Raw genomic sequence first — 23,384 nt, 5'->3', positions numbered from 1 at the left:
CACAAGGGGTTCAGGTCCATTTTGTTCCTTAGGAAGACAGCATGGCACAATGTTTAAACTGGGCTTAAAGTTGTCTGAATTTCAACTCCCCCACTTGTTGGCTGTTTGTCTAAGTAATTTCTTCTTGCTGAGAATGAGTTTTGTCTGTGAAAATGAGGGCAGTTACAGCATCCACCCTCCAAGGATCCCCAGCAGAGCCAATGCTTAGTAAATATGAGCGCTTATCTATATTTCAGCTACAAACACAGTACCAAACAAAAAGCAGAATCTCAGAAAATGCTCAGAAAGACAAAATCATGGGATCTGGCTGTGACCAGTGTTCTATAATAACAAGTGCACAGGCACAAAATTCTGGAATCCAGGAGTCCTTAGCTCCAGGACAAATGTCTCCATTCCCTGCCCACAGCCAGAAGGACTTGCCAGCAAACAGCTTTCCCCTGCTTGCTTACAAGCAGCTGTTGCTGGATCCACATGCGAATGCTTGCTGTGCCTCTGCTAGGTGAGGCAGATCCCAAAATAAACCAGAAGAAAGAGCGACAGAAAAATCACTTCCAGGAACAACCAACTCCCAGTGAAGATGCTGACAGTAATAACAGAGGCAGGCCGACATCAGGGGAAGGAGCTGTCTCAGTGCTGTGTAGCTGAAGCCAAGTTCCCACCTGGCCTCATGGGAAGACCTAGGAAGTCATGTGTTACTACCCTAGTGTGCCAGGCTGTAGCATGTAATCTGCCTATCTGCCTGCCTTCCAATGAGCCGGCCCGTAACCCAAGCTGCCTGCACACTCTAATATCTTTCCTTTGAGGGAAAAGGGAATGAGAGGTGCAGCCTTCCCTTAAGAGGACAAAAGTCCTTTGAACAGGAGGGCAGACCTGCTAGGCCTAGATAGGAACACAACTATCTACACAAATTTACCATGGTTTAAAAGTCCCCAGCATGCCCACCATTTTCCTGTGTGTCTGCCTTTGGCTCTCAAGCAAAAAAACACTAAACTTTTTATTTGTGTTTATCCCTGCTCCCTTTTCAAAATTACTATTGGAGGAGAAAGGGAGAGCATCCCCTCCCCCAGGCAGGACCACAAGCGAGAGAAGGCTGCACTCTCATGCACTCAGTGGCGTCCAGTCCCACAAGTGCACTGAAGATGTGTGCAAGCGAGGAGGTGACCTCTGGAAACCAGAGCATCTAAGCGATGCCTTCAGACATGCACTGGATAGAGGGCTTTGTTTCCACAGTGCGCTCAGCTGCAACAGCTGTGCAGCAGCCTCAGGAGGGTTTTGTATAGAAAACTTTCCCAGGAGCTCTTGAGAAACTACGCGTAGGGTGTCGTCAAAAGAGCATCAGTTAAACGGGAGACAAGAGCTTCTCTCTAGTTCTCCTGAGGCTCTCAGAGCCCACTCCTCACTCTAGGCACAGCCTCTGGCTCTTCCTTCCAAACTACTCATGCAGGGGCTCTTGAGCTGTCAGCAGCAAGCAGCTCTGCTGCCAGAGGGTTAGGTAAGGCTCAAGGTCAGAAATAAGAGCCCTGTTCTGTTTGCAGTGTGGACCAAAGGTTTGCAGGGTGCTAGTGACCCAGCTGAAGGAGTGGAGTAGAAGCAGGAACCCAGAAGAACATCAGCCCCATCTATGACAGGGGCTGGCCTGTTTGAAAAAATGTATCAGCAACTCTACATAAAAGCAGAGAATATAGCCACATCTTTTACCTCATCACTTCTGAGAGCCTCTCTGAGCTATTCCTCAAAGACCAAATTCTGTTCTCAGAGAAGCTAAGAGAAGACAGGCAGAGCTGGACCTGCTGAATCAAATACCTCTATTCTTAAACTTCCCTCTGCCTGATGCCATCAGCTTCCACTTGGCTTCTGGTGCTTCATCACTCTTCAGTGGCAACAACTATCCATATGCAAGCCTAGCAGGAGTGATATTGCTGGCTGGCACAGCAAATGCTATCCCTGGCAGCACAGCAGCAATGGGGGCTGTGAGGACACAGTGATGAATTCGGCAAGGACCTGATGAAACGACACTATGCCTGCTGCCAGAACTTGCCATCCACTTTGCCATGGTACAGAACACAAACAGCTTGCACCTGAGAAGAGTCTCAGTATTAGCAGAGTAGGCCCCAGGCAAGGACAGCTGGAAATGGGAAGGAAGAGTGGGAAGAGAGCAAGCAGATCAAGGCTCTGAGGTCAAGGACATAAAACAAGTTAGATAAATAACAGGACAAGTTATCTAACCTCTCTGAGCCTCAGTATTTCCACTGGGCAATAAAGACAGTAATAATTCTATGGCTATGAAGATCAAAGACTGCACACGAAAAAGTTAGCTGTGGACCTGACTGTGGCAAGCATTTCACAATTGCAGGCTACTGAAATCTTTGACTCAGGGTCATGAAAGGGCTAGAAAGCAGTTCTTTCTGAAGACACCCCAATTATGATCAGGCAAGAACGAGCCCCATTTTTTCTGTGGCATGGGTTCCTTTAAAAGAAGATTTGGGGCTCAGGATTCTCCTGTGAACACTATTTCAGCAGCACTGAGCAGAGCAGCAGAGACCAAAATAGCATTTGCATAGCAAGGCACGTGTCACTGCCTCCACCGTGCTTCAGAAGTGCGGGGAAAGAAAGTTTCCCATCACGTGCTCACCCACCATAAGCCTCCCTTCCAGGGCACTCCCATGCCACAAGCCCTGTTCTGCTAGAGAATGAAGGTCCCTAGGCCCCAGAGCAGCAGCTACCACTCTGATGGTCATGGTGACAATGGCCTCTCCCAACCTTCAAGAATAAAGGACATTTGTGTATTTCAAAGGACCAGAGCAGGTCTGGTACCTGGCTGAAGAGCCTGCCACTCTCGAGTCGGCTGAAACACCTCCAGGACCTCAGTGTCTTGTTCCTCTTCTCCTCTGGTTTCCTTTGTCTCCGATTCCTTGTGGATACTCTTCTCTGTGCTGGTGAGTGCAAAATCATTCTGAGAAAAAAAAAAATAGTGCATGACAAGGCCCAGGCAAGAGGAAAGCAACAGCTTGAGGCAATCCACTCTCCCTGGATGCCCGTCCCACCTTCAGACACGTTTAGACACGTGCAGTTCCTCTTACAAGGTCAGCCTCAGAACCAGCTTGTGAAGCAGTAAGCTTCTGGGTTTTACAGTACTTTAATACTTGTACAAGGGACACCACCAGAAGAGTCCATGCTCTCCCGAGGGAGTTAAAGAAAATGCTAGGGAGAAGGTTAGCACAGTAGCCACTTTCTATGTAACTGCTTGATACAGACAAGCTAGGGCTGAGGTCTAATTGATTCCCAAGCAGTCTGGCAAACCCCATGGGACTGACAGGGCATAAATGTCCCAGGACATTCCAAACCATAGAGTAAGAGTCATAAGCAGGAGAGTGGGATTCTAACTGGGCCAGGCTAAGAGCATGTCCAAGTTGGAAACTGCTTGCCCAACCCCGCTGCTTCTTTCTACCCCATGAACATCAGGGAAGAATAAGATGGGAGTCTGTGAAGTACTCAGAGGGAGGAGACATGAACACCAAGTATAATTCATTTTGCCTCTTCCTGGTCTCCTTTTTTTAATGGTTAGTTTTATTTTATGTGTATGAGTATTTGCCTGAATGCATGTATTCGTGTGTGCCCAAGTGCACACGTGTGCCTGCAGAGTTGGTCTCCCATTTTCAAACTTGTATAAAAGAAGTCTTGTAAGCCCCAAGAAACTGGAAGCAGAGAGTTCCAAAGCTTGGGGAAATTACATTTAGGACAGCAAGGAGGCGTTCACACTAGCACCTAGGTTATCCCAGCTCTCCCACCTCCTGTCATTACTGTCCATCCATTTCCCGATTCCTATTTCGTAGAGTCTCCCTTTAACAATCTGTGCTGGGTACTTTACCTCACTTTGATTTCTCAGCCGTGCTAAGCCTCCTGGGAGGTGTCATGTGCATGCAGTTCCTCAGGTAGTACCTTAGCACTAGAAAGTGGCTCCCACCTGCCTGGTCCCACAGTGTCTGATCTTTAATTAGCTGTCAGAGGAAAGGCTAAGGTGTTGAGGTGTTGCTGATGACAATACCGAATCCCTCCAAGAATCTTCATATTCTAACTAGAAATAAAAGCATGAAATTTAGGTGGCAGAATTTCACACCTTGTTAAGGACCAGAAAGGAAAATAACTTGGGCAAAAGAGGCTCTTAAATTGTCTCACAATGAGTGAGACCACTGACAATGCACAGAGGTAAAGACCGCAAGCTCTCTACACAACACACAATTCAGACCTCATTTTGTGTGGGTGTGGTTCCGAGCAACTTATTTAACTTTTGAAGACTAGGTATCTACATTTGTAAAGTAGAAATCATGACCTCCAGTTCATATTTTAGATGTGCTATAACATAAGCACTGGCCCTGAGAACAAGTAGTTATCATCATCATCACGCTACTTAGAAAAAGCAGCCCAAGGTTCCAGGTCAGAGAAGTCTTGCCATGACAACTAAGAGTAGCTACACAATGCAGCTTCACTCGGGCAGGAAAGGCTAAGGTGGAGATCACACTGCGCAGGAGTTCAGCCTGGCTCGAGCACCTCTTATCTATTCAATTTTAAGTCTGCACAAAAACAAACTGAAAAGAAAATTAGGGGCTGGAGAGAGGGTTTGGTGGTTAAGAGCACTGGCTGCTTTCCAGAAGACCTTGGTTCAGTTCCCAGCACCCACATGGCAGCTCACAACTGTCTGTAACTGCAGTCCCAGGGGATCCAGCACTTGCTTCTGGCTTTCATGGGCACTGCACATACCTGGTACATAGACATAGTTATAGGCAAAACAACCATATATATAAAAATAATGTGTTTTTTAAGGAAAAGAAAATTAGACACTGGGTACACAGTGGGGTCTGGAGAGATGGCTCAGCAGTTAAGAGCACTGCCTGTTCTTCCAAAGGCCCTGAGTTCAATTCCCAGCACCCTCTTGACACAACCATCTGTAATGAGATCTGGTGCTCTCTTGAGAAAGAGACCTGATCAGTCGTCCTCATCAACTTAGAGCATGAAACCCAAATATGAACAAATTCAACGGAACTGCCATATACGGGCTGCCCATGCATGCTTCAGCATTGCAAAAAATAAAGTGATACATAGTACACATCTGTAATCATAGCACCTGAGAGGTGACGTGAAGGCAAGAGGGTCAGGAACACTCAGCCCAGCCTCAGTTATATGAGCAAGTGCAAGGCTGGTATACGCTATATAAGACCCTGCCAATGAGAAAAGGAAGAAGAGAGAGGAGAGAGAACAGTGGGTAGTGAGGAGAAGAGAAGGAGGGAGTGAGTATGACTTAAGAGCAGGATGGCAGATATGTGTGAGGCTACAGAAGAGAGCCTGTCAGGAAGGTATAGCCATCCAAGATTTCCAACGGCCCAGTCTCCTGAGGCAAGTACTGGGTCCATCCACTATCACTGTGTGCCTAAGACCTAGTATCTAAGAGAGAGAGAGAGTGTGTGTGTGAGAGAGAATGAGTGAGTGAATGAATGAATGAATGAATGACACTTTATAGGAAGGTGTGACTTTGGGGCCTTAGGATAAGGCAATCCCCAAACCCCAAGTCTTCTGCAGACAGATAGCAACCATATTCTAGACTAAGACTACTTTATCTGCTAAGTACCCAGAACTATGTACTCTAGGACCAAGTCATGCTAGCCAGCTCCTGGCCAAGACTGCTAGGTGACAGGATTAGAACGATATTAATAAAAATGTCCTCAGAGCTGTACAAATCAAAGGCCTCCAGCAGCCAGGCAAGAATGGATGTAAATGAGGACTGCAGGCCAGGCAGACACAATGGGGAGCACCAGGTCTGCAAAGCCAACCCTCCCGCCTTCACTAGCGCAGCTGCGGTTCCTCCGTCCACTCCTGTATATGACTGGAGCACAAGCAGAAATCTGCTCAGTTTTAGAACGTTTAAAAAAAAAAAACAAAAACAGACCAAATACCTAAGCTCTAAATTGCAGTCTTGCTTTAGTGTACCAAGAGGTAATTCCTGGATGTGTGACAGCAAGCAGGAAAATGATTCTCACAACCTAGAGAAGCAAGAAGTCCTCTGTTGTATGACAGACTTGTGGGGAGATGCAACACACAGGTCTACTCATGCCAGGAGGGAACCCAGGACAGACTAAAGCAATGACTGCATCAAAGTTCAGTTTGGTGAACTCAGGAGGTCTTTTTCGGAGGTTACTAAGGAGTATTGGTGAGAAATTACTACAAGGACTGGGGGAACTCAGAAGCAGCTGCATCACCAAAAACCCCACCCCGACAAGGTGCCCACTCACAAAACCTGCAGCCTGGCGCTCTCTGCACAGCTTATGTGCAGCTCCACAGCCTCAGTCTCTGTGCAGGTCTGCAGCCACACCCAGCCCTGAACTGCTCACTCCCTTTTACACTGTTGTAGGCTCCCTAAGAATCTTCCAAGTTTTTATTCTTCCTGGATGTGTGACCTGTTTACCTCCTATCTACCATCTGAAGCTCCCCAGCCTCCCCCTCCTTAGACAAATGTTACAACTTGGAGGTAATGGTGTACAGTGGAAGAAATATGATACCCTTCAAAGTCTGAGGACTAGAAGATAGGAAAAGCTGCTTTTTCTGGATTTCATTAACAGATCAGGTTCATCCAGTAACAGAGCTGACTACAGGTACCTGACATGCTTCCCTCCATAAGACAGGACCAACATGTGCAATAGCTGCTGCACTAGTGTTCAAGGCACAGCACTTTAGAGTAGTGGGGATGCAGCACGGTCTTAGTGGGAAGGAACCAAGTATACACAATCTACTGTCCCTCTCTTAAACCACCTAGAACCACGCAGTGGGGAGAGAGCAAGCAGGAGGTTCATAAGCATTTACTGCAGAGAAGCCTGTAGTTCTCACAGGTCCTGAGCCCCATCTGGAGAGCTGTCACTGAGTTAGCATAGAGAATGAACTCAGTCATCCTGTGGCCTCCTCTACACATGCCCCTGTGCTGTCTTCAGGCTTTGTCCACTTAGGATCCGGAGAAGTAGTTGGATACCCACCCCCAGCAGTTTAGCCACTCGGCCCTGAAGGCAGAATGACAACCAGCACCAAGCACCGCAGCTGGCTAAGCTGTGGTCCTGTCATCCTCCTGCAGCCAAGACACAATTAGACTGTGCATCCTCAGTATCTCTGCCTACTAGAAGCCCTGAGACGCATGCAGACAGCCTTTCTTGGAAGAGTGGTCCTTTGAAGCACCGTCAGTGATGCACCTTGGTCACACATACAAATACCCTTTCTGGGCCCGCTGGTGCAACCCAGCCCCTGGGAGTGCTCAGACACGTGGTCCCTACAAACAGACAGGAATTATGGCTGCCATGCTTCACATGCCCAGTTTTGTGGCTACTTATGTACTCACATCTAAATATTGGGAGCCGGGAATGTCTCATGAGAAAAAGCATAAGACATTTGCCTTTCTGGGTCTGGGTTACCTCATTCAGTGTAATCTTTTCTAGGTTCACCCATTTACCTTCAAATTTCATGATTTTGTTTTTCTTTGCAGTTAAATAGTACTCCATTGTGTATATGTCCCACATTTCCATTTTTCTTTTGTTTATTGGAGGGCATTTAGGCTGTTTCCTTTTTCCTGTCTGTCATGAATAGGGCAGTAATAAACTTTGCTGAGCAAATACCTGTGAGATGGGATGTCAAATTCTTTGGGCATATGTAAAGGAGTGACAATAAATGTGGCCTCCGCCAGTACCTCCACCATGAAGCTAGACTCTCAGAAAGCTAAGGAATAGGGTAGAGCCAGCTGCCAAAGCTGCAGCTTTAATCCTAGCCATGCTGTTTAGCAGATTAAAGACTCATGTGGTCAGAAAAAGACAAAGATATACAGTAAGACAGATTCAGATAGCATGAAAGATCTAAACAGTTTACAGTGTATTTAAATATATATATATACATAGGCTTGGGAGAGAAAAGGAAAATGATAGAGAAAGTCTTTTTTTTTTTTTTGGTTTTTGGAGACAGAGTTTCTCTGTGGCTTTGGAGCCTGTCCTGGAACTAGCTCTGTAGACCAGGCTGGTCTCAAACTCACAGAGATCCACCTGCCTCTGCCTCCCGAGTGCTGGGATTAAAGGCGTGCGCCACCACCGCCCGGCGATAGAGAAAGTCTTTAAAGAAAAAAGAAATAGAATATTTAGGTGTGGTAGCACATGCCTTTAATCCTAGCACTTGAGAGACAGAGGCAGGCAGATCCCGGGAGTTCAAGGCCAGCTGGTGTATAGAGTGAGATTCAGGACAGTCAAAGGTACACAAAGAAACCCTATTTCAAAAATCCTAAAAATAAAAAAAATAGAGAAAAAAGCCAAATAAAGATGGAAAATACAGTCGGGCGATGGTGGCGCACGCCTTTAATCCCAGCACTCGGGAGGCAGAGGCAGACGGATCTCTGTGAGTTCGAGACCAGCCTGGTCTACAGAGCAAATTCTAGGACAGGCTCCAAAGCCACAAAGAAACCCTGTCTCGAAAAAAAAAAAAAAGATGGAAAATACACAAAGAATCTGAATTATGTATATTATTGCATTTTCTTTCAATTTTTTGACTGTGAATAAGCTAACCACAGAGAGATATTTCATTGTAACAGGCTGCTAATCTAAACCAACATATATATTTTAAAGGTATCTTGATTTAAAAATTTAAGTCTAATGACATGTTACTTTGGAAAAGATATTTTGCTTTTGTTTCCACAGAGAATAGAAAGCTATGGATTCCTTACTGGCTTGATAAAATAAGACCCCCTGAAGCAATAGCCCAGGTGGTCACAACAGTCACAATAGCTTTAGGACTGCTAGCTGGGATGGAACAATCAAACAGGATACCTCATGAAAAACCATATTAACAGTGCCCCCAATCAGCAGAAAGTAGTCTAAAAAACTATGCCCAAATTCCAAAATATTGTCTATAAATGTTTGTTTTCATTTAAAGAGGGTGAATTATAATTGGTTAATGGTCACAGTCAAGGTCTTTCTAAAGAAAAAAAAGGGGGGTACCATGATATAAAATAAATACTTTACATTGGTATGGACTTTGGTTTATTAAATACAAATTTAAGGTCAATTTTATTATTTGTATATTTCTACTCTTGTTTAAGGTATTATGTTTATACAGCTCATTTAAAATGTAATATATAATTTAAAATTCTGGATTAATAGTCATATATAATAGTCAAATTTATAGTCATGTTAGGCTTTTTAGATGTACAGAGATTTATTTCAGATGGGTAGGTATTCTTCAAACCTTTCAAAGACCTATAGGATAAGGCATTTAAAATATTTTAAGAACTTAGACTTTCCTCAACAATGAGACATGTCTACTTCTGGCAACACAAATTACTTCAGAGAAGTTGATGGGCATCAGAGAAACTCATTATGGAATTTGCCTTCAATGTGACAAAGCTAGCAATTTGGGCAAGAAAATGATCTTGCCTAGATTGCTTGATGGTATGTTGTATGAACTGGACATGCAGGACCCACAGAAAAGTGACTTCTGAACTTTCCAAAAGATGGGATGGTCTTAGGGTTTCTTCTTCACAGAAGAAACTGCCAGACAGTCTACAGGACACAGAATAGAGCAACTGACAAACATTGCTCGTACAAGGCAGACTAGATCTTCAAATTTCCTGCGTCACTGGAAAGTCTACCAGATATTAGGGGCCTATAGGTTGAAGATGGATACCCCATTGTTACAAAAGAACTTTGGGTGACTGTTCAGACAGCAAGATGTCTCTGTCATTTCTAGCACTTTGAAAGTTGCATACAATATACTTCCTACTTACTTAGGTAATATTAAATCCTTCTGGGGTCTTTGAAAACTGAATAGTTTAGTTGTCCTTAGCTATGATAAAAGACAAATTAGACATAAAACTTTAGACTCACAAATATAGAATAGATGATACTTTCCTTAATCTGCCAAATGTAAAAGGACTAAATATTATAACTATAACTCTTGCTTGGTAACTGTTTTGTATATGTAATTTTACTATGTTAAAGTTAAAAACTTTCTTTTTTATTAGACAGAAAAGGGGAGATGATGTGGGATGTACTTCTGTATATGTGTTACTTTTATTGGTTGATGAATAAAGCTATTTTGGCCAAAGGCTTAACAGAGTGAAGCCTGGCAGGAAATCTGAACAGAAGGCAGAGTCAATGAGACACCATGTGGCCACCAAAGGAGAAAGTTGCCAGAACATTACCAGTAAGCCACAGCCTCATGGTGATACATACAGTAATAGAAACCGGTTAATTTAATGTATAAAAGCTAGCTAAGAATATGTCTGAGACATTGGCAAAAGTTTTGTAATTAATATAGTTTCTGTGTGAGTATTCAGGTCTGGGTGACCAGGAAACAAAACTGTAGTCTCAGTTCACACATAATTTCCAAATCTACCATAAACATGAATAACCATGAGTATAAATAAATTAAATTCCCCACTTAAAATAAGCAAACAGGTTAAATGGAGTTAAAAATAAGATCCAATGCTATGCTGCCTACAAGAAACTCATTTCACCGGTAAAGTAGGCATAAACTGAAAGTGAAAAGATGGAGGAAAAATATCACACAAACAGAAAAAAGAAATGAGCAAGAGTAGCTTCATGGGTATTAGATAAAATAAATCAAAACTTTAAAACACAGATAGGTCACCATATAATAATAAAGGAACCATTTCAACAAGATGAAATAGCAGTTATAAAGGTATATATGCTCAAAGCTGGAATACCCAATTGTACTAAGCAGGCTCTGTTTGTACATAATTACACATAGTCATGGGGAAATTAACACCCACTTTTGTCAAAAGAGAGATAATGGGCATCAATAAAGAAACCCTGCAGCTGAATTATACTGTAGGCCAAATAAAGTAACAGATAATTACAGAACATTTCATCTAACAGCTTCAGGATACACATTTTTCTTCTCAAGAAACAGAGTTTTTTTCAAGATAGATTATATGTTAGGCAGTAAGTCTAAAAAAAAGATAAAAGATAATAAAAACTAAAACCTGAAATATTCTGTATTTTTTCTGCCAACAATTGAATAAAACTAGAAATGAGTAAGAGGGACTCTAGAATTATATAGAAGGAGGCTATCAAGATAGCTCAGCAGGCAAACGCACTTCCCCCATGGATGACAACTTACATTCAATCCCTGGTGTTGTGGAATTATCAGTTGAAAATGTGTTACGTTTGTTTATGCTGTGGAACATTTAATCATGCAAAGATGTGTTGCATTCTTTTATGTTGCATTTGTTTAACTCTGTGAAGCTGTGTTACTTTGCCTGCCCAAATCACCTTATTTTTAATCAAATTTGCTTGAACTAAGTATGGTAATGAACCCCTGTATATGTCAGAGTCAGGAATATAAGAATACCAAGAACCCCCTTAACTACACACAGCAATGCCAAGGCCACTCGAGAATCTATCTCGAAAAACTAAGTAACAAGCCTTCTTGAAACAAATGAAAATCAGACCATGACATATCAAAACCTTGTGATGAAGTATACAATACTAAAAGAGGTTTACAGCAACACCTGCTCACATTAAAAAAAGACTTCCAACTATGTAACAGAGCAACAAGGAACTAAAAGAAACCACAGGTGGTAAAAAGGTAGGGGAAACAAGAGCAAAGCAGAGCAAAGACACACACTGAAAAAGAAAAAAAAAGTATCAGTAAAAAGAGCTGTGGCTGGTTTTATGAGACTTGTAGCCCATGTAGCCCAATCTGGCAGTGAGCTCATAGGAAGCGAAGGCTGGATCTGAACTCCTGATCCTCCTACTTCTGCCTCCCAAGTGCTGAGATTACAGAAGCATGCCACTATGCCCAGCTGTGGAGAATTGGCGTTCTTGAAGATAAACAAAATGGACAGAACATCAGGTAAACTACTCACAATGTCATGGCTTAAGTTTCCTCCCCACGCTCGTGTTCTGAACATCTTTTCACTAGCCCATCGTGCTCTTTTGGAGGCTCAGGTGCCTGTATGAGATGAGGTTTCTACTAAAACAGGTCATGAGGAAAAATGCTCTGGAGACTATAGATTCTGGTTGCCATCCCTTCTCCCTTTCCGCTCCTGGTCCACCACATCAACAGCCTCCACCACATGTTCCTGTCACCACGGTCACTCCACCAGGCGATTCCTGTCATAATGGATCCAAAATCCCTAGAATCATCATTCAAAACACAATTTCCTTCTTCTCGATCAGGTAATTTGTGCACACTAATGTAATTAATATAATTAGAAAAGAGAAAAGAAATAAATAAAATGAGAGGTTTAAAAAGATTTACAACAGACACTACTACAGAAATATAAGTACTGTTATACACAACTAAATACTAACCATTGGAAACTCTAGAACAAACAGATCAATTTCTAGACACACAGCCTTTAAAGCTGAACATGACATAGGAAGCTGAACAGACCAATAAAAATAGTGAGACTGAATGATTACTATAAACTCTCCCACCAAAGATAAGTGTAGGATCAGAAAGTTCAGTGGTATGGGTTACCACCTCCAACAAACTAAAATCAATTATCAAACTATTCCAAAGAACTGTTTGGTTCAGAAGCCTTCCAACCTCATTCTATGAGGCCAGCATTATTTTAAATATCAAAACTAGGTAAGAATACAACAATGCAATGAAACTAGAAACCAATATATGTGATAACATAAATACAGAAATTCTTAACAAAATGATGGCAAATCAAGCACAACAGTCTACCAAGAACAATAACAAATTAAAAAAAAAAACCCTACAAGTCTATTGAGATGGCTCAGTGAGTTAAACACTTGCCCCACAAGCCTGATGACCTGAGTTAGATCCCCAGTTCCCACATTTGAAGAAGAGAAATGACTTCCCAAAGGGGTTATCAAGTAAGATTTATTCCACAGGTGCAAGCATGGCTCAACACACATAAATCAATAAACATAATTAACCACATCAATAAAACTGAGGACAAAAACCACATGAGCATTCAAACAGATATAGAACAAGCATTTACTAGTATTCAGTTGTGCTTATGATTCAAAAATCTAAAACAATTAGGTTCTAGAAGGAGCAGATTTCCAAACAGTAAACCCACAGTTAATAGCATGCTGCAGTAGAAAGCTGAAATTGACTTCTCTCAAATCTAGAACACAGCAAGGATGAAGAAACACAAAGAACATAAAAACAAAAAAGAGGTCAAATTACCCATGTTTGCAAATGACATGATTTTCAATAGTTACAAGATATAAATAAACCCAATATACCAAAACCAAATACCTCTTTCATATATCAACAACAAAATTGCAAAGAAAGAAATCCTAATTCATACAATACAGAGAGGTGAGGGGAATAAACTTAGCCAAGGAAGTAAAGAGTCTCTACAATGAAAATTATAAATCACCAATAAAAGAAATTGAAACACCCCTTCCAGGAAAATGGAAAGTCATCTTATGACCACAGATTGGACTTATTAATATCAAAATGTCCACAGTACCCAAAATGATCTACAGAGTTGATGTAGTTTTGCAGAACTATTTTTTGTTTATTTGTTTGTTTGATTGTTTTTTTTAAAGACTAATAAAATTTGGGCTGGCTAGGGCAGCACAAAGCCTAATGATGGATGTTTGATCCCTAGGCGCCATAGAAAAGACCAACTAAGTTGTACATGTGTCCCCACAAACAACATCATAAACACAACAATAATTCTAAAAAATTAGAGAACTGGAGAAAAATATTTGCAAGATTCTCAGCCACCAAGATATTACTAACCAGAATATATAAAAGAAGACTAAATAAATCACCAGGAAAAAAAATCTTAGGGGGCTGGAGAGATGGCTCAGTGGTTAGGAGCATTGCCTGTTCTTCCAAAGGTTCTGAGTTCAATTCCCGGCAACCACATGGTGGCTCACAACCATCTGGTGCCCTCTTCTGGCCTGCAGACATACACACAGACAGAATATTGTATACATAATAAATAAATAAATATTAAAAAACAAAACAAAAAAATCTTAGTGAGCAAATAGGACTAGGATGTATCTCCATGGTAGACTACTTGGCTGCATATATGTGGACCATAGGTTTCACCCCCAGCATTGTGCTGCTAAGAATGAGGATAGCCACACAGGCTCCTATGTTAGAATGCTTGGCCCCCAGTTGGTAGAACTGTTTGGGAAGTATTAGGAGGTATGGCCTTGTTGGAGGAGTATGTGTCTGTCTGTCTGTCTGTCTGTCTGTCTCTCTCTCCCTAGATGTTTGAATAAGAATGGCCCCCAGAGGCTCATATATTTGAATGATTAGTGATCAAGTTACAAAGTATGGCTTTGCTGGAGTAGGTGTGGCCTGGTTGGAAGAATTTATCACTGGGGGGTGAACTTTTGAAGTCCAGTGTCTCTCTGATCTCTCTCTCTGCTTGAGGATTAGGATGTAGCTCTTAGCTATTGCTCCAGTTCCACGTGTGCTACCACGCTCCCACCATGATGACAATGCACTAACTCTCTGAAACAATAAGTCCCAGATTAAATGTTTTCTTTTGTAAGAGTTGCCATGGTCATGGTATTTCTTCACAGCAATAGGACAGTGACTAAGACACGTGTGTGTGTGTGTGTGTGTGTGTGTGTGTGTGTGTGTGTGTGTGTTTCTGTCTCCCCATGTTTGTGGATCAAGTTGTAAGTCATCAGCTGCTACTCCAGCGTCATGCCTGCCTAAATGCTGCCATGCCTCCTACCATGATCGTCATAGACTCTAACCCTCTCAAACTGTAAGCTTCCAATAGACTCTTTATAAGTTGTCTTAGTCATTGTGTGTGCACAGGAACACCATCAGCAGAGTACAAATCAAAACTGCAATGAATTGTCATTCTACTGAGTTACAATAGAAGAAATAATACGCTTTATGCCCAACAGAGGCCTAACATTTTCAACAATCTTTTTGCTCAGCCTGTTTTTTGTTTGTTTGTTTGTTTTTTTGTTTTTTATTTTTGTTTTTTGAGACAGGGTTTCTCTGTAGCTTTGGTGCCTGTCCTGGAACTAGCTCTTGTAGACCAGGCTGGCCTCGAACTCCCAGAGATCTGCCTGCCTCTGCCTTCCGAGTGCTGGGATTAAAGGCGTGCGTCACCACCGCCCACAGCCTGTTTTTTTTTAACACCATTTCTTAGTATCATCTTTGAATCAGATTTTAAGATACCTCGAATTTTAGTGGAGAATGATACAAAATTGATGCTCCTATGTTCAATCTGTTCTCTCTGTTCACCAGATTTAGCCCCAAGTGACTAGACATTTTCCCAGGTCTCACAATTTTCTCACAATTCTCAAAGATCAAGGATTCAGAATCACAGAGAGCAGTGACATCAACATCCCACAGACTGGACAGTTTTTCAAAGGGAAAGTTTCAGAAGAGACTTTGTGGAGAAACAGCATTGTGAGGATGGGGTTATAATAATCATGGCAGCAACCATTTATCAGGCCGCCCTGACTAGAGCCTTTCCATGACTCCCCCCACCTGAGCCTCTTGTGAAGCACAGACTATTCCCACTGTATATGGCCTATTCATAATCACACTGCTCAGAAAAGCAGAGCAAAGATTTAGTTCTGGTCAGCACAGCTCCAAAACCCACGTGTGAGATCAGACTCAAATGTCTTAACTAATGGTTGCACTCTCAATGCTGAGAAAACCAAGCTGGCACAATGCAACAGACCACTAATACACTTGCCAGCACACCCCTCTCCTCAGCACAGATGTTCACGAGTCAAGCGAAAAGACCACAGGGAAAACAATAGTCCTAACTAAGAGAGAAACCAAGAGATGAGAGGCAGGCTGCTCTTGGTCATCTCTAAAGTAAACCTCGTGCTTCTGTGCACTCACGGCTGGCTTTTCAAGGTTCCTCCTCCTTACCATATCAAATACCAATGGCCTCACTACTGACTAGCAGGACATCCCAGCTAAGGTGTGAGCTGACAGCACCACACCACACTTTGCAGAGCCTGGAGATGAGGATGATGGCCTTAACAGCCTAATAAAACCTTCAAGATCGAAGAGATGAGCACATCCTATCCTAGTCGGTAGACACCACGAACAAAACGTTCTGAGAAGATGCATCTGGTTGTGTACAAAAATTCCCAAGAGGAGTCTGTGTCGCAGAAACTGATTGGCTAATTAGAATTTCAGTATTGTGGAGAGATTGGAATATCCAGGTCCAGAGGTTAATTACCTTATCTTGGGCTAGTTCTGGCCTTCCAGAACAGCTGTGCCTTGCTCCCCACCCCACACCCCTACACAGCAGAACATCTTGTGACAAGAAATAAAAACCTTTTAGAATCTACCAATTAGCAGACAAGAGCTCAGAATGTCATCAGATAGTATCTTGAGCCTGTAAGAGAGCTTCACCAATGAGTGTAGCTACATCTCTGATAAACCCACCAGTGTATTTTAAACTTGCCTTGATTTATGAGCTGTAAAATCTGTGTGAAACTGTTTCCATGTTGGAATATGGAATTTTGGGTAACCTGTTCCTAAGTCATAGTCACTCAAAAGACCCCCAAATAAACTCTTATTCCCTTTAAGATGAGAACTGTGATTTTTGTGTCAACACCATGACATAGAAAGACTTGTAGGATAGCATATTAGGACACTGCTTGAAAAATTAACCACTGGAACAGCCACTCCCATACTAAAAATCATATCTGATATTTATTGGCCACATTGTGCTGGTGCCAATGCTAAGTATTTATCTAATTAACCACATTTAATCTACAGCAAGTTTTTGAGAAGGAGACAGCAGCCAGTCTCTCAGATGAGAGATGGTCACAATGTTAATGAGGCAGACAAAGAGAATATAAAGGCTTGTGCTCTTTTCACTAAGCTCCACAACCTCCCCCACTCAGCCACCATGGTTTTTGAAGGCAGGTGCCTCACAGCCACAGTCCTTCAGCTCTTATACCCCTCTTAAGACATGGCATCCCGGGCTGGAGAGATGGCTCAGAGGTTAAGAGCACTGGCTGCTCATCCAGAGGTCCTGAGTTCAATTCCCAGCAACCACATGGTGGCTCACAACCATCTGTACTGAGATCTGATGCCCTCTTCTGCCCTGTGGGCAAACATGCAAGCAAACACTATGTACATAAAAAATAAATAAAATCTTAAAAAAAAAAAAAAGACATGGCATCCCAATTTAACCCTTGTGGTTACTGTAAAAGCCACTTAAGGAAGGAAGGGTTTATTTGGGCTAGTGTCTTAAAAGGGGACACAGTCATCAGCGCCCATCATGGATAAGGGATGCTGCAAGGGCTTAGGGTGCCAGCTTCACTGCATCCTCAGTCAGGAAGCAGAGAGAGATGAATGCTGGTACAGTTTGCGGCTCTGTAGTCCAGGACCCAGCTCACAGAATGGTGTCATCAAGAGCTAGAGTGGATCACCTCACCTCCATTAACTCACTCCAGAGACTCCTTCACAGACATGCCCAGATGTCTGTCTCCTAGGTGACTCGCTCCTGTCAAGGTGACAGTGAATATTAACTACACACCAGAGAAGTACTACAGCAGGTGCTGGGAGAGACAATGTCCCTAGATCATGCTGAGTACTAACCATCACAAACACCTTCAAACAGGACAGTTCCAGGTCACCAAGAACACTTGCTTGAACCCCAGGCTCTGAAGAAAGGATGGGATACTGGGAGGGTGGCTGCTGCATAATTCAGATTTTAAATGCCATCAGGGCAGCACTTTTATGGTATGAGAGAAAAGATGCTTTAACTCATACTGCTCTTAGCACATGATGAGAGATTATGACAAACAGATACAGCTTCGGAACAGACAAGGACAAAAGCAGCTTCTCCCGATGAAAGTCAGTATTAACATTTTTTGAGACTAGACTCAATAGAGCTAATATAAATGGGCCAGAATAATTACGGTTCTGAAAGCTCATTTATTTGGTTAGACTATTATCCAAAAGGGACTTACTAACACACAGTCCTTAGGTAAATTCATCATCATGCTTTGTTAATTGAGCATCTGCTAAAGCTCTCAACAGGGAACACAGGGATCCTCCTGAGCTGTAAGATGAGAAGGGGACACATTCCTGATCCCTCAAGACTACTGGGTTCCTTTCTGGACAACTAGGCTATGTCAAAGACAGCCCCAACATCATGCTGTAACTCGTCCTATCCCCAGGAATCCTGGGAGTCCATTCTCATTGTCCTTGAAAAGCCAAAAAGAAAAAAGAAAGAAAGAAGAAATAGAAAAGAAAAAGGGGGGGGGGGCAGACCTGCACCAACAGGATGTTAGTCAGGGAACATTAAAAGCTCGAAAAGATTCGTGACTCCTAACCACATTCTCCACTCCACAAAGGGGGCGGAGAAGGAAGGAACACAGATAACTTCAGAGAGAAGGTGGAAGCTAGCCCTGAGCCAGAGGTGAGCCTCGGCTGAGCTGGACTGTCAGTAAATTCACCACAATTGTCATTTGCACTTCAAGGGCCTCTAGTTCCAAAGCTTTACCCAACATTCTCTGAGAGCCCTGGGGGTCGGGAAAGGTAGCCATGGAGGGCAAAACTGTAGGGAAGGGAGATGCTTGGAGCTGGTCAAGGGCAATCTATTGCTAGGACAACCCAGGGAAAAAGAAAACGGCCCTGCAGGAGCTTCAATGTGCTGCTGTCAGGCCAGGCTTCTGTGGGCATTCCCTGTCTACCAGTGACAGCACAGCAGCTCAGAAACGAGGTCCAGCCTAACCAGCAAAGGCCCCAGAGAACAGGAAAGGAGGCAGAGATCTGGGCAGAAGAGAAAGCACAAGGACAAGGAAAGTAGAGGAAGAAGCAGTCTGTTTGGGGCTAGTGTTCTCCACCTGGCCATCTAGTTCCTCAGGACATCCTGATCCCTGCCCCGCCCTCCAGCTCTTTCTCAAGCGGCTTTGTGATTCTGACCCTCAGTCTCTTCCTTTTAGGAATGAGGATAATTAGAGTTGCCTGCTTCATAGAGTTTCTGGGATGATACAAAACATTTAATACAATACTTGGTGCATGGAAGCTGATTATTATTTTATTATCATCATTGCTATCACCATTTTCCTCCAAGGGGAAACTGCCATGACCTTTAAACAGAGACTAAAGGAACTAGAAATAAGAAAAAGGAGACCACATTTCCATAAAAAGAAAACTCCAAGTCTAGCCTATCCCATAGTGCTCTTGGAGACAAGAAGGCTCTCCCAGGCCGCCTCCTACCACTCCAATCGACAGGAAGACACTTACTGAGTTCTTACAGCTGAGGCAGACAGTGACCCAGGAAGTCACCAGCAGTCCAAGCAACATTCCTAGAGCAGCCGTTCTAGTTGAAGGCAGGTGCTGAGGAGCCATCATCAGGACCTGAGGGGACAAGCGCAGAAAACAGAAGGTCAGTGCCTGGCTCCCCATCATCATGACTCCCATAATAGCTCTACTCCACAAATGTCAGTCATTTCCTGCGCAGACGTGGAACAGGCCTTCTACTACTACTAGATAAATCAATTCCTGTAACTCAAAGTGATAGTCCCTGACTAGAAATGCATATGCTGTGACAGCCCTGGCCCTCCTTCCTCGTTCATAGTACTGGGGCTGTGGAAAGTGTTGCTGGCTGCAGTGGGAAAAGGAGGAAATTCACCACTGTGCTGCATGTGAACAGATACAGGATCGAGTCCATATAAATATCTGCAACCACCTCCTTTTAAACACACCCACTGTCACAGCTGATGACTGCCAGCGTCAGTGTCCTCTAACCTAGCAAAGTTCAACATTTCTAAGTCACAGAACCGTGTGCACTACTTTTTAAGAGACCAAACAAATCCTAGTGTAAGTATCAGTACATGTTAACAATTTCAATATATAAGGACTGAAAGACATCCTATATTCATGGATTTTTAAGATGGCAATCCTAACCAAAACAGCATACAAATTTAATGCAATTGCTATCAAACTCCATGGTGCTTCCTGAAGAAATAGAGAAATTTATCCAATTCATATGGAAGGTTAATGAGCACAGAACACCAAGACAACCATTAAAAAAAAATAAGTAAGAAAGAAAGAAAGAAAGAAAGAAAGACAGAAAGACTCTTTTTAATCTGCAAAGTTAAAGAACCCAAGTGTGGAATGAGCAGGAAAACAGTCATACAGACTAATGAAACAGAAATAAGAGCATAGACATAACCTCATATGTGGTCAGTTTTCAATGAAAGTGTCAAAACTATTCATCTAGGAAGAACAGGAGTAACTATCTTGAAACAAAGCTGGGACAACTCACTATCTGTAAGCAAAAGAATAAAGCCAGACCCTTTCTTTATAATACACACAAAGACTGACTCAAAATGGACCAGAACTGAAAGTAAAAGTAAAAAGCTTTTGGGAATGTTTATGGTGTTTTTTTGTTGCTTTGTTTTATTTTGTTTTGTTTGTTTTTTTGAAACAGGGTTTATCTGTGTAACAGCCTTGGCTGTTCTAGAACTTGTTCTGTAGACCTGGCTGGCCTCGAATCCACTTTGAAGCAAGGTCCTATGTAACCAGCTGTCTTCACACTCACCATATAGCTGAAGTGACACTGAGCCCCCATCACCTCTGCCTCTGCCTTCCAAGTGCTGGGATTACAGGCACGTACTTCCACCCCTGGGAAAAAGCTTAAACTATGCGAAGAAAACATAGGTACAATCTTTATGCTATTGGGTTCTGCCAATGGTTCCTTAAAGGTGACACCAAAAGAGTAAGCAACAAAAAATATAAACTGGACTTCATCAAAATTAAAAAGCTTAAGCCGGGCGGTGGTGGCGCACGCCTTTAATCCCAGCACTCGGGAGGCAGAGGCAGGCGGATCTCTGTGAGTTCGAGACCAGCCTGGTCTACAAGAGCTAGTTCCAGGACAGGCTCCAAAACCACAGAGAAACCCTGTCTTAAAAAAAAAAAAAAAAAAATTAAAAAGCTTTGTATCTCAGAAAGCTACTTTATTATAAGCTTGGTGATACAGGTCAGTTAAAAGCATTAGCTTAGTATGCATGAAGTCCTGAATTCAATTCCTACCACCACACGCATACTCTCAGAGTACATGAACATACACGAATATACACACATAATCAAAGCCACTCATCATGAAAAGGCAACCTACATTATGAGGGAAAAAATTTCAAATCACCTAAATAATAAGAATTTAATATCTAGAACAAGGCTTGAGATTTAGTTTAGAGGAATATCACTTTCCTAGCATGCAGGAAGCCCTGGGTTCAATTTGAGCACATCAAAAGAATACAAAAGAAGTCAGCAGCACTTGCCACCAAGTCTGACCACCTAAGCTCAATCCCCAGAACCCATGTAGTAGAAAAGAACCCATTTCCACAAGTTGTCCTCTGACCTCCACACATAAACCATGGCAGGTCACAACCACATACACAAATAAATAATATAAATGTGTTTTTATACATGTAAATATAAATATTAAAATATAATAATTTAATTTATAAATATAAGATCAAATTCTTCTGGGTTTCAATAAAAGACAGAGTAAGAGTCTAGGGAGTGCAACTCAGCCAAAGTCGGCTTGCTTAGCATGCCTGAGACCCTGAGATCAATACTCAGTACTCTCCAAAACAATAACAATTAAAAATGCCTCATCAAGTAACACGCTTGCCACACATGTGATCACCTGAGTTTGATCCCTAGAACCTCACAAAGTAGGAGAAAATTGATTCAATAAAGTTGTCCTCTGACCTCCGTACATGTACCATAATATGCTTGTGCCCTCTCAATACAATATATACACCATAACTTTTTAATTATTTTATTTAGGTATATGTGTATGTGTATTCTGCCCATGTGTATGTCTGTACTATATATGCATATAGTACCCTCAAGGACCTCAAGGACCATCAGATCCCTGTGACTGGAGTTACAGACAATTATGAGCTGCGATGTGGGTGTTAGGAATCAAATCTAGGTCATCTGGAAGAAGAGTCAATGCTCTTAACCCCTAAGCCAAATCTCCAACACCAACTTAATATATATATATAGATATAGATATAGATAGATAGATTGATTGATTGATATTAAATATATATTAATTTATATATATTAAATTGATGTTTATATGTGAATATATTTAATATATTCACATATATATATATATGAGAGAGAAAGAGAATTTTAAGCTACATGTGTGGTCAGAGAAATGACTTACAAGTTAAGAGTATATATTGGCCAGACATGGTGGTTCCATGCCTTGAATTCCAGCACTCAAAATGCAGAGGTAGGAGCATCTCTTGTGAGTTCAAGGCCAGTCTGGTCTACCTAGTGAATTCCAGGACAACAGAGTTACATGGTAAGACCTTGTCTCAAAATAAAAATTCTGCACTGCTCTTGCAGAAGACTCAGTTTCAGCTCCCGGCACCCATGTCAGGTGGCTAACAATCCCCTGTAACTCCAGCTCTGGGGAATCTGATGCCATCTTTTGGCCTCTGTGGCACCTACACTTGTGTGCATATACCCACACTGACACATAAGTACACGTAGTTAAAATCAAAATAAATCTAAAAAAAAAAAATAAAAACATACAAACAAAACTCTACATTTAAGCCAGATAGAAGGATCAAGAATTTAATGCCAGCCTGAACTGCATAGTGACACCCTGTTAAAAAAAAAAAAGCTATATACCAATTTTTCTCCTAGGAGTACACCTAAAGGAGCTAAGAAGTAGGAATTCAAGCAGTTACTTATGCATCTGTATTCAAAGACGCTATTCACAGTTCTCAAAGAGTAGAGCTAACCCAGGTGTCCAACAACAGACAGACATTTAGCTGGGCACAGTAATCCCAGTAGCTGGATGGTACAAAGAGAAGGATCAAGACTTCAAAGCCAGCCTTAGCTATATGGTGAGTTCAAAACCAGACTGCATATGTATAATAAGATCCTGTTAAAGGAATAAACACAAAAATTTAAAAATATACTATATAAACAATGGACTATTACCCAGCCATATAAAAAGGTGAGAACAAATACATACGGCAACACAAATAAACCTCAAAACAATACATCAAGCGAAATGACCCAGACACAAAATGACATATATGATTCCACCTTCAAGAAATATCTAGAAATCACAAAGAAAGAACACAGAATCCACCTTCAGGGGTTAAAGAAAGGGAGAGTAGGGAATTCATGCTTAATAGAAAGAGAGCTTCTATTTTAGAGTAGTAATAAAATTTATAACAAAAGTTGGTCAGTAAAACAGAAAACAGGGCAACTTTACCAAAACTAGCACATAATCTACAAGAGGCAGGAAGGCAAACATTAAGCAAGAACAACAAGAATTCAGAATGTATTAGCCCAGACTCTTGGAAAGGGTTTCGTGCACAACCCTCAGCTCTGATGGGACTCGCTCAGCATTTTAC

General features: G+C 42.1%; 1 protein-coding gene across 4 annotated transcripts in view; it reads right to left on the bottom strand.

Moving 5' to 3' along the window:
* LOC121453333 (nucleotide exchange factor SIL1-like) overlaps positions 1 to 23,384 on the bottom strand; it is a 267,151-nt gene that overhangs the window by 173,081 nt on the left and 70,686 nt on the right. For all 4 annotated transcript variants that reach the window (XM_041660023.1, XM_041660024.1, XM_041660022.1 and 1 more), the window contains 2 exons: positions 19,234 to 19,347; positions 2,815 to 2,953 (listed from right to left, as the gene is read on the bottom strand). In XM_041660023.1, the coding sequence (XP_041515957.1) occupies positions 2,815 to 2,953; positions 19,234 to 19,341 (247 nt within the window). In that variant the 5' untranslated portion in view covers positions 19,342 to 19,347. The remainder of the gene's footprint in view (positions 1 to 2,814; positions 2,954 to 19,233; positions 19,348 to 23,384) is intronic.

Source organism: Microtus oregoni, unplaced genomic scaffold (genome assembly GCF_018167655.1).
Source record: "Microtus oregoni isolate MIOR12 unplaced genomic scaffold, Mior012 000011F_ref0000422, whole genome shotgun sequence".
Taxonomy (NCBI): domain Eukaryota; kingdom Metazoa; phylum Chordata; class Mammalia; order Rodentia; family Cricetidae; genus Microtus; species Microtus oregoni.
The sequence above is the reverse complement of the archived record's forward strand: the minus strand, read 5'-3'. Positions and strand labels throughout refer to the sequence as shown.